At 34.1% G+C, this 12379-nt stretch overlaps 1 protein-coding gene across 1 annotated transcript in view; it reads right to left on the reverse strand.

Annotated features, from left to right (window-relative positions):
• Positions 1-413: 413 nt before the first annotated feature.
• Positions 414-12379, reverse strand: part of EIF3E (eukaryotic translation initiation factor 3 subunit E) — a 57538-nt gene continuing 45572 nt past the window's right edge. The window contains exons 11-13 of the mRNA XM_037802846.1: positions 2078-2180; positions 1640-1774; positions 414-535 (exon numbers count right to left, since the gene is read on the reverse strand). Coding sequence (XP_037658774.1) covers positions 497-535; positions 1640-1774; positions 2078-2180 — 277 coding nt within the window. The 3' untranslated portion in view covers positions 414-496. The remainder of the gene's footprint in view (positions 536-1639; positions 1775-2077; positions 2181-12379) is intronic.

The following is a 12379-nucleotide window of genomic DNA, read 5'->3' on the forward strand; positions in this document are numbered from 1 at the left end:
CAGATTAGTACTGGTTGCCAGGGGTTAGGGCTGAAGAAGATGGTGAGGATTTAAGTACAAGGGAGATATTTGTGGTGATAACTCTGTATTTGGACTGCAGTGACGGTTATACAAATTTACACGTGATAAAATGGCACAGAGCTATATATATATATACATTGTACAAATGTCAATTTCCTGGTTTTGATATTGTACTACAGTAACATAAGATGTAACTATTGGGGGAAATTGAGTATAAGGTATGTGGATTACTTTGTAATATTTTTGCAACTTCCTGTGCATCTATAACTATTCTAAAATTAAAAGTTAAAAAGCCACACTTGCATACACAAGGAAATCCACAGTAAGATAAAATGAAAGTCAATTTTATTGAAATTCTCCAAAATTTATACTCAATATGTTAATTGTTTCTAAAATGTATGTATAATGATTTTATTATTTCATCTTTCTTTTACAGTTCTCTTTCGTTCTTTTTTTTTTTTTTTTTAACATTTCTTCAGTAGAAGCCAGAGTCCTGAGTTGCCCAGTTAGGAGCCTAAAATATACAAACAGAAATCAACAGAGTGAAAAGAAAATACTTTCTGAAAAAGCTAACATGGAAAAAAGTGATACTAGCATTAGTTTAGTACTATTCCTGACAAACGGTTATTTAAGATTTTAATAATTTCTACAATGACTAAACATCAGCTCCCCCACTTAGACAAAGCAACCACATTGAAATATCATCTGATATAGTTTATGGAAATTTATAAAGTAGAGCAATGACATCACCAACACTGAAACAATTATCTTAATATAAATTGACTCTGAAGTATGCAGAAAAAAACATTATAAAAGTTATTTTTCAGATTCAGTTATTCTAAACTTGGTTAGAATAGGCAGGAAATTTCCTAATTTATTCTTCTCTTTCAACACTGAATGATTGTTCTAAGGACGTTAGTCCATTCCTAAAACTTCAATCAAATGGAGTCCTTGAATGTCCCACAACTGCTTCCTAATGACTCCTACCCTCCAATTACAAGTAATTATAACAGCCAAAGAGCATCAAAGGTGGCTTCAGATTCCCTAACTTCAAGGCCATTCAAATTCCTTCAGTATCTAATATATAGGATTTTTACCAGAAAGGGGGATCTATTTTTGACAGTTACTTATGAATATGAGATAAAGATAAAATCAAATTTGTCTAAGATCAGGACTAACCAATGCAGTAAGATCAACATTTTTACAGAAATATTTCTTTTGAGTTAGAAAGCACACACATTTCAAGTACTTGAACAAGGGTTACACATGTAAGTTATCATCTGTCAGTATCAGAATGAGGTGTTAAAGAAAACTTTAAGGAAATGAGTTAATGAAGTCAACACAGGAAGAGTAAAAGGAAAGAAAAATAGTAATAATAAACTAGGAGCACTTAATTTTTTTCAGTTTTCTTGACTGATGCATATAATACATCTAAGAAAAAATTCTTCTCAGTTTGGTAATTTCTTAAACAAATGTTTCCTAACAAATGGAAATATAAAACCAGATACTGTCGTATAATAGATAATAGTAATTAATATGTTCTGAAATGAAAATTATGTAATAATTATGTATCACTGTTACTAAATCCCAGGCAAAATATAAAATTTGTGGTTCTTACCTCTGATCTACTATTCTGATTAAGTTTCTTCTCAATATTCATGGCCAACATCTGGCTTCTAAAGGAAAGGCTTTTGGTCTTTTCAATCACTTGTTGATAGGGTGAGACTGCATTGTTACCCATAACCACATGCCCCTGAAATGAAACAAAGGGAAAATGACCTTGTAATGTTAATGACTGAGTTTCACAAGTAAGTCAAGAGCATGACATAATTATATGATATGACTGCTGTCCATCTTTTATACACTGCATAGAAATTACAATATTTACACAGCAAGAAAAAACAGTATGTTGCCTACAAAGAAGTATAATTTTTTTAAAAAACCCCAAAGTTATACTCAATAGAACAGAATAAAACATCTGAATTAAAAACTCCCCCCAAAAAGGATAAAATAGCAACTATTATCTAGTATGAAGCATAACTAATATAATACTCACTAATTTAGAATCAATTTTGGCATCCAGTCTTGCATTTCTAATCAAATTCACAATCCACCTTTCAGCTTCTTCTGGAGTCATGTTCAGTTTATCTGCCAACATGCTAATCAGAAAAGTAAAAAAGGCAATGTTAATTGGATCTAAAAATTTAGTTTTATGTGCCTAATGTGTTTGACCTCTACTATGCATAGAGACTTTTAGGCATTTCTGGACCACATTCTCTGAAATACTATAACTCTTTCTATCTGAATTGCTCATAGGTTTCTGCCTATTGCCTTGCACTGTACACAATCTATTCCATTTCACAAAGCAGTCTGTAAGACCCCTGAGGGAAGGGCACCATATTCTGTACTTACAGAAATTCCAATGTCTTCTACAACAGAACCTTATGTTTAGCAGATGTTCAACAAGTAATGATCTAAAAGGAAAAAAGGTTTCTATGGTGCATAATTAATTATACAAATTAAATTTACTTCAAGGAACATCACTCAGACTCTCTGTGTATATTTGTGTTGCAAAAGTCTGGGGGTACTCCCTGAAATTTTTCAGTATATAACCTACATGGTCACTGAACTTGAGAGAGAGAGAGAGAGAGAGAGAGAGAGAGAGACACTTTAAAATATTTTTTGACGTCAGCCAATTTACATTTTACATCTTTCCAATTGTGACGGTTTAAAGCTGTATGTACCCCGAAAAGACCATGTTCTTAAAGATAACTGTGGTGGGACCTTTTGATTAGGGTATTTCAGTTGAGGTGTGCCCCTGGGGGGTCTTAATCCACTTACTGTAGTCCTTTGTTAGAGCATGAAGTAAAGAGAAAGCACAGAAGCTGGGAGAGGACACAAACAGAAGCTCAGAAAAAAAGTCACAAAAGGAGCACCCAGAAGCTGGAAACAATGAAATCCAGGGAAGAAGGACCAGCAGATGCTGCCCTCTCTCCCAGATTTCAATGTTTTCAGCTTCTGGGCACTATTTGACAGAGGCGTTCAGGATCGCTGGATCTCCTATTGATGCCTTGATTTGGACAGGTTCACAGCCTCAGAATTGTAAGCTTGTAAACTAACAGATCCCCATTGTTAAAAGCCAGCCCATTTCCGGTATACTGCATTTCGGCAACTTTAGCCAACTAAAACACTAATTTATGATTAGATCAAATTAGGCATGGCGGGGCTAAATTTATCAGGACCAAAGCAAACACAAGCTTTGGTAATAGGTTAGTCAATCAAATGTCTGATTAAAAAGTATCTATGTATGCATGAATTGTATTTAAGAGTACTAGTATACATGCATACATATATGGGTATTTATACACAAACATTAATTGTCACTTTTCAGCTTTCATTAAGAATATTACACACTCTCTGGCTTTTCCATGTAATTACTCATTGATTATAAGAACTAGAATATTAACAACAATCATTCCTTGAAATAATAAAAACTAAAATTCCTGATTTGACAATATTCCCAACTTAAAAAGTTAAGTATTTTGGATATTTGGCAATTGTATTATGTAATTATGTGGTTCTAGAGCTCCCATCCAAATGTAACCATCTTGTTAATAAAAATACTTTTATGGAAAGAATATGATCTCTATGCTATCCCTTTTGTATACATTCACTGACAAGTAGTTAGTGGGATTTCATTCAAAATGTAAAAATTAGGTTATGTTACCAGAATTGCACAAACTAAATCTATGAGGACATAATTTTTCAATTTTCCATAGAAGACGCTTGGAGTTAAAAGCCTTGGGATGAGCATGAAATGTAGAAAATGCAATCATAAAATTCCCTTGATTTATGTGTCAAAATTTTGTTGTGTTTTTATGATCAACTTTGCTGTAAGCATACATTCAGTAAACAGAAAGAACAATCAATCCATGACTACCACTGTAGCTTCACGGATATATTTCACTTAATTCTCTTTATCACAATCTAAACCCTATGTTTTTTTTTTTTAATGCCACTGAAAGTAGGGAAGTATGTCATTTTACTGAAACAAGCAGGCATTTTTCGATGAGGCAAAATTCCTGCAAGTGGTATTTCCTACGGCTTCCTAATAAATTCCTTGTATTTTCTGCTGATGCTTGACTTACTTTAGAGACATGTAAGCTACATTCTCTTCAGCACTACCAAAGTAAGCAGACCTATGACCGGTTTAACTGAAGCTTCTAACCTACAGTTAAAGAAAAGATCTTCCAAAACATACTCAATATTATTTTATCGCTTCCTATAGCAGTTTATCTTTTATATGCCTCCTACGTCCCCAAAAGGACAACTTTTTAAAGTAAGGCCATTTCTCTGATTAGCACAAATGAAACAATTTGTATAAAATAACTAAAACTCGAGTCTTCAGGATCTATATATTATTCTAAGCAGAAACATTTAACCCAGATAGCTATTAATTATGTACAGTTGGCATCCAGTGATTATATTTTAAGATTTTTAAAAATATATATAAAATCTGTTTTTGAAGGCTATTTAAGTAACTAAAACTACAGTGAAACACCAAGTCTTGAAACCTCGAGGTTATCTGATTCCTCTCTCTTGCTGCCCAGATTCAAGGGAGAAGTCCTATCAATTGTCTCTGTAATCATTGCCTCTCATCTAAGTTTTTTTTACCAATCCACCCTCATCTTGAAAGACTCGACTACCCATCATCCATATTAAGCCTCTCTAGTCAAACATGCCATGTTTTCAACCTCTTTAGGGTCTTTGCACATGCCATGCTTTCTGCTTAGAAGGCTTATTTATCCTTTTCTTCACCTAGCTATCTGCGACATGGGTCTCAGGTGAAACAGCACTCTCATGAGCCTAGAAGAACCTCTCCCAACTGAGATACTCTCTGTTTGATGCTTTCCTAGCCCCCTATATTTTTCAGAGCACTCTTAACAGTTGTACTTATTTTGTTGAATATCTGCTTTCATGATAGAATGTACATATGTAACCCCAGAGTGTGCACCATGACTTCCTTGTTAACTGCTATGTATCTAGCAATTAGCACAGAGCCCTAGAACATAGGAGGTAATTAGTACATATTTACTGTCTGATTGATTCTTATCCTAGTTACCAGGTTCTGTTAGTATTTCTCACATTTCTAACTATTCTACCTGGAATTTCTCCTTACCTTAATCCATTTTACATAGTTGGCAGGTTAGTCCTAAAATCCAACTAACTAGATTACTCCAAAGTTCCTTTTAAAACTTTAACAGTGCCTTCTACCATAATAATAAAATTCAAACTTAAAAATTTTTCTTTCCTGGCTCCCTACAATTCAGCCACAGTCTAACTTCCAAACATTTTTTCCCATTAACCAACTCCCTTCCTTGTCATTCATTCAACAAAATACAAAGGGGGGCACTTTCTATGTGCTTGAAAATGTATTTGATGCTGGTGACAAAATAGAGTCCATTCCTTGATTTTGGGCTTTAAGCCAGCTTGGGGTGGGGGTGGTGTCAAGGGGTAGGGGGCAACCACTCACACACTCACCAAAATAAATAAACTGTTGAAAGCGTAATAAAGAAAATGGAAGGAGCTGTGTGGGATGCAAAAAGTTTTAACCAGTTCTAGCCTGGAAGTTAGAAGATAGCTTATCTAAAGAAATGATATTTAATCTAAGATTTTAAGATAAAAGAAAGGAAATTCTATCCTGTACAATAACTCTACCTGTTCTCTGTCCTTTCTTTACATCCATATTTTCATTAAGTCCAGAAAAATTTAAGTTTATTTATAATTATTATAAAGTTGAGCAGTTGAAACTTGTTTACTGTAACATTTTGACTTGCATTATTGCTTTATGCCCCCACATTTATATTAAAAATTCACACACAAATGAAGATGGAAAAACTGCCAATACCTGATTTCTGTCCCCTATTTTTCCATTCACAATCATATATTTAGGTACCTTTTGACCCCATGGGAAATAATATCTAACATCAGAACTACTAATATCAGGAAGAAGGAAAAAAAAAATTTTTTTTGTTAATGAAACATTTCTCATCATAGTGGATTCTTAGGCACATTCTCAATGTAATAGCATGCTAGCTAGATGTCTTTCGGCATAACTGTTACCTGTTTGGTACCGAGAGCACACAGGCTGGTGTCTTCAAAGAAACCAACCAGATAACCTCACTTACCTCCTGCAAAGCACCAATAAGTGTGCTCTGGAAGTACAGATCAGTTGTGAAGTCCTGAGCAATTTCTTGCATCAGAACTGGAAGGGAAGTGTGCAAATCAGAAGTTCAGTGGACTTCCGATAACATCTAATTTCAGAGTGCCACTGTACTAAGCCTGTAACAATGAGGTTTCTTCACCTCCCCAGTAGAGGGTATAATTTTGTCAGTGGCTTTTGTAGCCAGTTGCTTCCCGGGTGCTTTACCACTGGCCAAATGCTGGCAGTCTGCTTTGTATTTGCCATGTTAACACTCCTCTCCTTTGGCTGGAGCTTGGCAGGCTACAGGCAGTGCTGGAGTCAGAAAGCCATAGCCACAGCAGCACCAGCGCGGCCTGCTCAGTGAGCACACATCATTGAACACCTGAAGCCAGGGTCTGAGGTGCCAAAGTGAGAGAAGAGCTACAGCCATAACCTAAATCTCATATTCTAACATGACTAGGGCATTCAAGACCCATGAATGACTGCACGATCTGACTCCATAATCCCTCTTTGGAGATTTGTTTGCATTGTACTTGTTGTATAAACCAAGTCACAAAAAAACCTGAAATAAGGTCCAAGAAGAATTAGTAAATTATGGCATATCAAGCTATCTAAGCTACCAATAACTCCGAGGGTGAATTAAAGAATGTGGCAAATCTAGTTTCTTTTTAAGTAATAAAAAAACACACACAGTAAAATAAACAAATTAATTAGATTAACTAGATCAACAGAAAGAAGTCATAAAAGTCTACAATTCTCTTCCATTCTCATGATTTCATATAAAAGGGTAAACATTTAAAAATAAAGGTGACAGAATCAAAGCTTAAAAACAAAAAGTTGGCTTAAGCTATTCTAGATTATTCTTGTCTCATGTTAAAGAATTCAATGTATCAACAAACTTAAATATAAGACAAACTGCTACCAAATGCAGAATTTCTAAGAAAAATATCTAATTCAATCCAGATTTGAAAAATAATTTCAGATTACTTAGATTGCATTAAAATCTCAAAGTATGTAAGGCAACTCAAAGTAGACATTTCAATATTCTACGAAAATTCCTTATATACATCTTAAGGTTGAATAGTTCTGCTCAAATGACAGAAAAGCATAATATTGAATACGTTAAATAAAATATACACAGAATCCTTAAGTGCTATTTCTAAAGACATAACAAAAAAATAAGTATTTCAGCCTCAGTTTAATTTCTCTGATTTATCATGTTTATACTTTCAGCATAAAACCTGATTATTTTACTTGTTTCTGGGCAGTAATTAATACCAAACGTACCACTTTTGAACATAAGATATAATAAATCTAAACAGGGTTTCACCAACTCTAGGCTGAGTCTCTACCAGATTTTCAATACCTCATCTTTTAGATGGTTTCCTTCCCTGAACCCTCCCAAATACCATAGCCCCAACACGCATCCTGACAAATTAGGATCTGGGGTCCAGCATTTCATAATTCTCATTAATTACTTCTTTAAATAAACTGAGCTTCCAAATTATTTGTAAGCATCATTTATTTCAAATGCTACAGCCTTAAGCGTTGCAACATGGGAACCTCTCTGCAGACTATGGTCAACTATTCAACCTATCCAAAGAAAAATATTCCATTCTTTTGTAAGAATATGTTACAACAACTAATTAGAGTATGTGTTAAGCGTAAAATGTGTTTAAATGCGAAATTAAGAGGAAGCAAAGAAAACAGGAGAAAACTGAGAAATGCTAAATATATAGTCTATGTACGACAAAAGAAAATTCTCATTAAAATTTTCCAACATTTCAGTAGTCAAAAATAAGAGTACATTATCTTACATTTAATATAAAATGCAATAAAGATACCATTTTATCTCTTTCTGGAAATGCACCTTTTAATTTCTCTTTAATATCAGTATAACTGAATATAAATTGTATATAATATAATGTGATAACAAGAACTTTAAGAAAAATGTTAAGATCCAAAATCTTAATAAAATAGGCAAAGTAGAATAAATATAGCTTAAAGAAATGCAAGACTGGCTGTGAAAAGCCAAAACTAACCCACTATAGGAAAACTATATTAATGTATGTTCCAATATGTTTATCATACACATTCAAAATATTATTTTCATATTTGTTTTTATCTACAATTGAAAACTGGTCCAATTATTTTAGAACAGCTTTTAAATTTCAGACACACACCATATCTAATAAACTGTTCAGCTATACTAAATTAAATCTTCCCACAGTAATCTTTTATGACAGATGCTGCATACTTTACGGTAAACAGATTTCTAACTTAACCTACAAATCGATCGAGTTGTATATAAACTGATAAAAACATTCTTCACATACTTTTTATAAAGATATGGCTATCACATGTGCTTACAATCATTAAAGTCAAGCAACAGATTAACAGGATGCTCCAAAACACAAATGGAAAGAATTGTTTAATATACAACCACGGGTTTTATAATACTATTTTACTGAAGCATTTGAAATGTGTCCATTGGGAGAAGAAGGCCAGAGAAAAATCCACACCACTCCCACCAAAATGACTGAGTATCAAATAATTTTTAGCCTAATTAGATGCAGGGATAGGTCAAGTATAAGCTAAGGAGAGGAGAAATTTGTTATAATTAGTATACCAGTGGAAAAAGTTTAGTTTTGGACTTAAAGATATTCCATTCAGAGAGATGAGGGTTCACTGAAAATTCAATCTGAATTACTTCCCTGATTTTCAAGTATACAAATTATGTTCACGACATTCTCTCTAGTCACTATGTATTTCTCATCAAAACACCTACCGCCATTTGTAATTTTAATTGTACATTTATATAATGTTCCTTCCTCTGTATATTAAGCTCTATGAGGGTGTGTTCTCTACTTTCTACCTAGGGTCTGGCCAGAAAATGTGCTCACTAACATTTGTAATGTTATTTTTTCTTTGAATGGCTGTATCACAAATTGTTCACAATGAAAAATAATTTAAATTTACTGTGAGATACAATACAATGAATGTTAGAGCCCCATTAGTCCAGGTTCTGTCACTTAATAATACTTAAGCACCCTAATATCTCCCAGCTAAAAAACAAAGGAGTATACAAGAAAGAAAAAAGTTGGACACCATTAAAATGAAAAACTTTTGCTTTGAAAGACACTGTTAAAAGGACGAAAATACAAGCCACAGACTGAAAGAAAATATCCGCAAAACAAGTATCTGACAAAGGACTTGTAACCAATATATTCAAAGAGCTCTTCAAACTCAATAATAAAACAAACAATCCATTTAAGCATATAAAAAGATGTTCAATGTCATGTGTCATTTGGGAATTGCAAATTAAAAAAACAATGATTTGCATTTTCCTAATGGCTAATGATGTTGACCATCTTTTCATAGACTTATTGGCCATTTATATATCTGCTTTGCAGAAATGTCTATTCAAGTTCTTTGCCCATTTTTAATTAGTTTGTCTTTTTGCTGTTGAGTTGTATTCTTTATATATTCTGGATATTAGATATTAAACCCTTATCAGATATGTGGTTTCCAAATATTTTCTCCCACTTTGTAAGTTGTTTTGCTTTTGTAATAAAGTCCTTTGATGAAGTCCCATTTTTCTATTTTTTCTTTTGTTACTTGTGCTTTGCTACTTGTGCTTGTGTGTTGTTTTGCTTTTGTAATAAATTTTGATGAAGTCCCATTTTTCTACTTTTTCTTTTGTTGCTTGTGCTTTTGATATAAAGTCTAAGAAACCAATGCCTAACACAAGGTCCAGAAGATGCTTCCATATGTTTTCTTATAGGAGTTTTAATAGTTCAAGTTCTTATTTTTAGGTCTTTCAACCATTTTGAGTTAATTTTTGTGTATGGTGTGAGATAGGGGTCCACCTTCATTCTTTCTCAGCACCATCTGTAGAAGAGACTATTTTCCACATTGGGTGGACTTGGCACCCTTGTCAAAAATCAGCTGGCCATAGATGTGAGGGTTTACTTCTAAACTCTGAATTCCATTGGTCTATATATGTTTGTCCTTGTACCAGCATCATGCCATTTGATTACTGTGGCTTCACAGTAAGTTTTAAAATCAGCCAAGTATGAGTCCTCCAACTCCACTCTTCTTTTTCAAGATAGTTCTGGCTATTTGGGGCTCCTTTCCCTTCCATACAAATTTGATGACTGGCTTTTCCATTTCTGCAAAGAAGGTTGTTAGAATTTTGATTGGGATTGTTTTGATTCTGTAAACCAATTTGGACAGAATTGACATCTTTACAATATTTAGTCTTCCAATCCATGAACACAGAGTGTCATTTCACTTCTTTAGGTCTTTGGTTTCCTTCAGCAATGTTTTGTAGTTTTCCAGGCACAAGTCCTTTATATCCTTGGTCAAATTCATCCCTATATATTTGATTCTTTTAGGTGCTATTATAAATGGATTTTTTTTTAAATTTCCACTTTGGATTTTTCCTTACTAGTATATAAAAACACTACTAATTTCTGCGTGTTGATCTTGCACCCCACTACTCTGCTCTAGATTTTCTATACACAGGATCATGTCATCCGCAAATAGAGGAAGTTTTCCTTATCCTTTCCAATTTAGATGTTTTAAACTTTCTTTTTCTTGCTTAACTGCTCTGGCTAGAACTTCCAGCAAAAAGTTGAATAAGAGTGGTGACAGTGGGCATGTCTGTCTTGATCTTAGGGGTAAAGCTTTCAGTCTCACCATTAAGTATGATGTTACTTGTGGGTTTTTCATATATGCCCTTTACAATGTTGAGGAACTTTCCATAAATTCCTAGTTTTCTGAGTGTTGTTATCAAGAAGGGTAATGGGTTTTGCCAAATGCCTTTTCTGTGTCAACTGAGATGATCATGTAGTATTTCTGCCTTCATTCTACTAATGTGGTATATTACATTAATTGATTTTCTTAAGTTGAGCCACCCTTGCATACCTGGGATAAATCCATTAGAGAAATGCAAATCAAAACCACAATGATATGCCCTGACGAAACTTATCCCTGCAAAGGAGAAGCTAAGCCTACTTATAATTATGCCAGAGGCACCCACAGGGAACCTCTTTTGTTGCTCAGATGTGGCCTCTCATTCAGCAGCTTTGTAGATAAACTTATTACCCTCACCCCTACATGGGAGAGGACTCCCAGGGGTGTAAGTCTCCCTGGCAATGTGGGACAAGACTCCTAGGGATGAGCCTGAACCTGGCATCATGGGACTGACAATGCCTTCTTGACCAAAAAGGGGAAAAGAAATGAAACAAAATAAAGCTTCAGTGGCTAAGAGATTTCAAATAGAGTCAAGAGGTCATTCTGGAGGCTATTCTTATGCATTATATGGATACCCTTTTTAGTTTCTAGTGTATTAGACTAGCTAGAAGGTAATACCTGAATCTATTGAACTGTAATCCAGTAGACTTGATTGCTGATGATGACTGTATAGCTTCTACCATGGGATCGTGTGATTAATGAATACTTGTGACTGACAGTCCCTTTATCTAGTGTATAGGCAGATGAGTAATAAAACAAATACAAAAAAGTATACAAATAATGGGGGGGGGGCTATGGGTATGGGATGTTTGAGTGTTCTTTATGTTTTTCTTTATTTTTGGAGTAATGAACATGTTCTAAAATTGATTGTGGCAATGAATGCACCAGTATATGATGATACTGTGAGCCACTGATTATATACTTTAGATGGATTATATGGTGTGTGAATATATCTCAGTAAAACCATATTAAAAAAAACCCACAACGATATACTATTTCATACTCCCTAGAACGGCTACAACTGAAAAAAAAAAGGAAATTAAGAAGTGTTGGAGAGGATATGGAGAAACAGGAACACTCTTTGGTTATATAGAATGTAAAATGTGTAGACACTGGAAAAATTTGGAGGTTCCTCAGAAAGTTAAGTAAAGAATTATCATATGGCCCAGCAATCCCACTTCTAGGTATACACCCCAAAAGCAGAGACTCAAATATTTGCAAATCAATGTTCATAGCGGCATTTTCCACAATTTCTAAAAACAAGAGCAACCAAAGTGTCTATATCAGATAAACGGATAAACAAAATGTGGTATATACATGCAATGGATTATTATTCAGCCTTAAAAATGAAGTTCTGAAACATGCAACAACATGGATAAACCCTGAAGACATCAC

This window comes from Choloepus didactylus, chromosome 14 (assembly GCF_015220235.1).
Source record: "Choloepus didactylus isolate mChoDid1 chromosome 14, mChoDid1.pri, whole genome shotgun sequence".
NCBI lineage: Eukaryota > Metazoa > Chordata > Mammalia > Pilosa > Megalonychidae > Choloepus > Choloepus didactylus.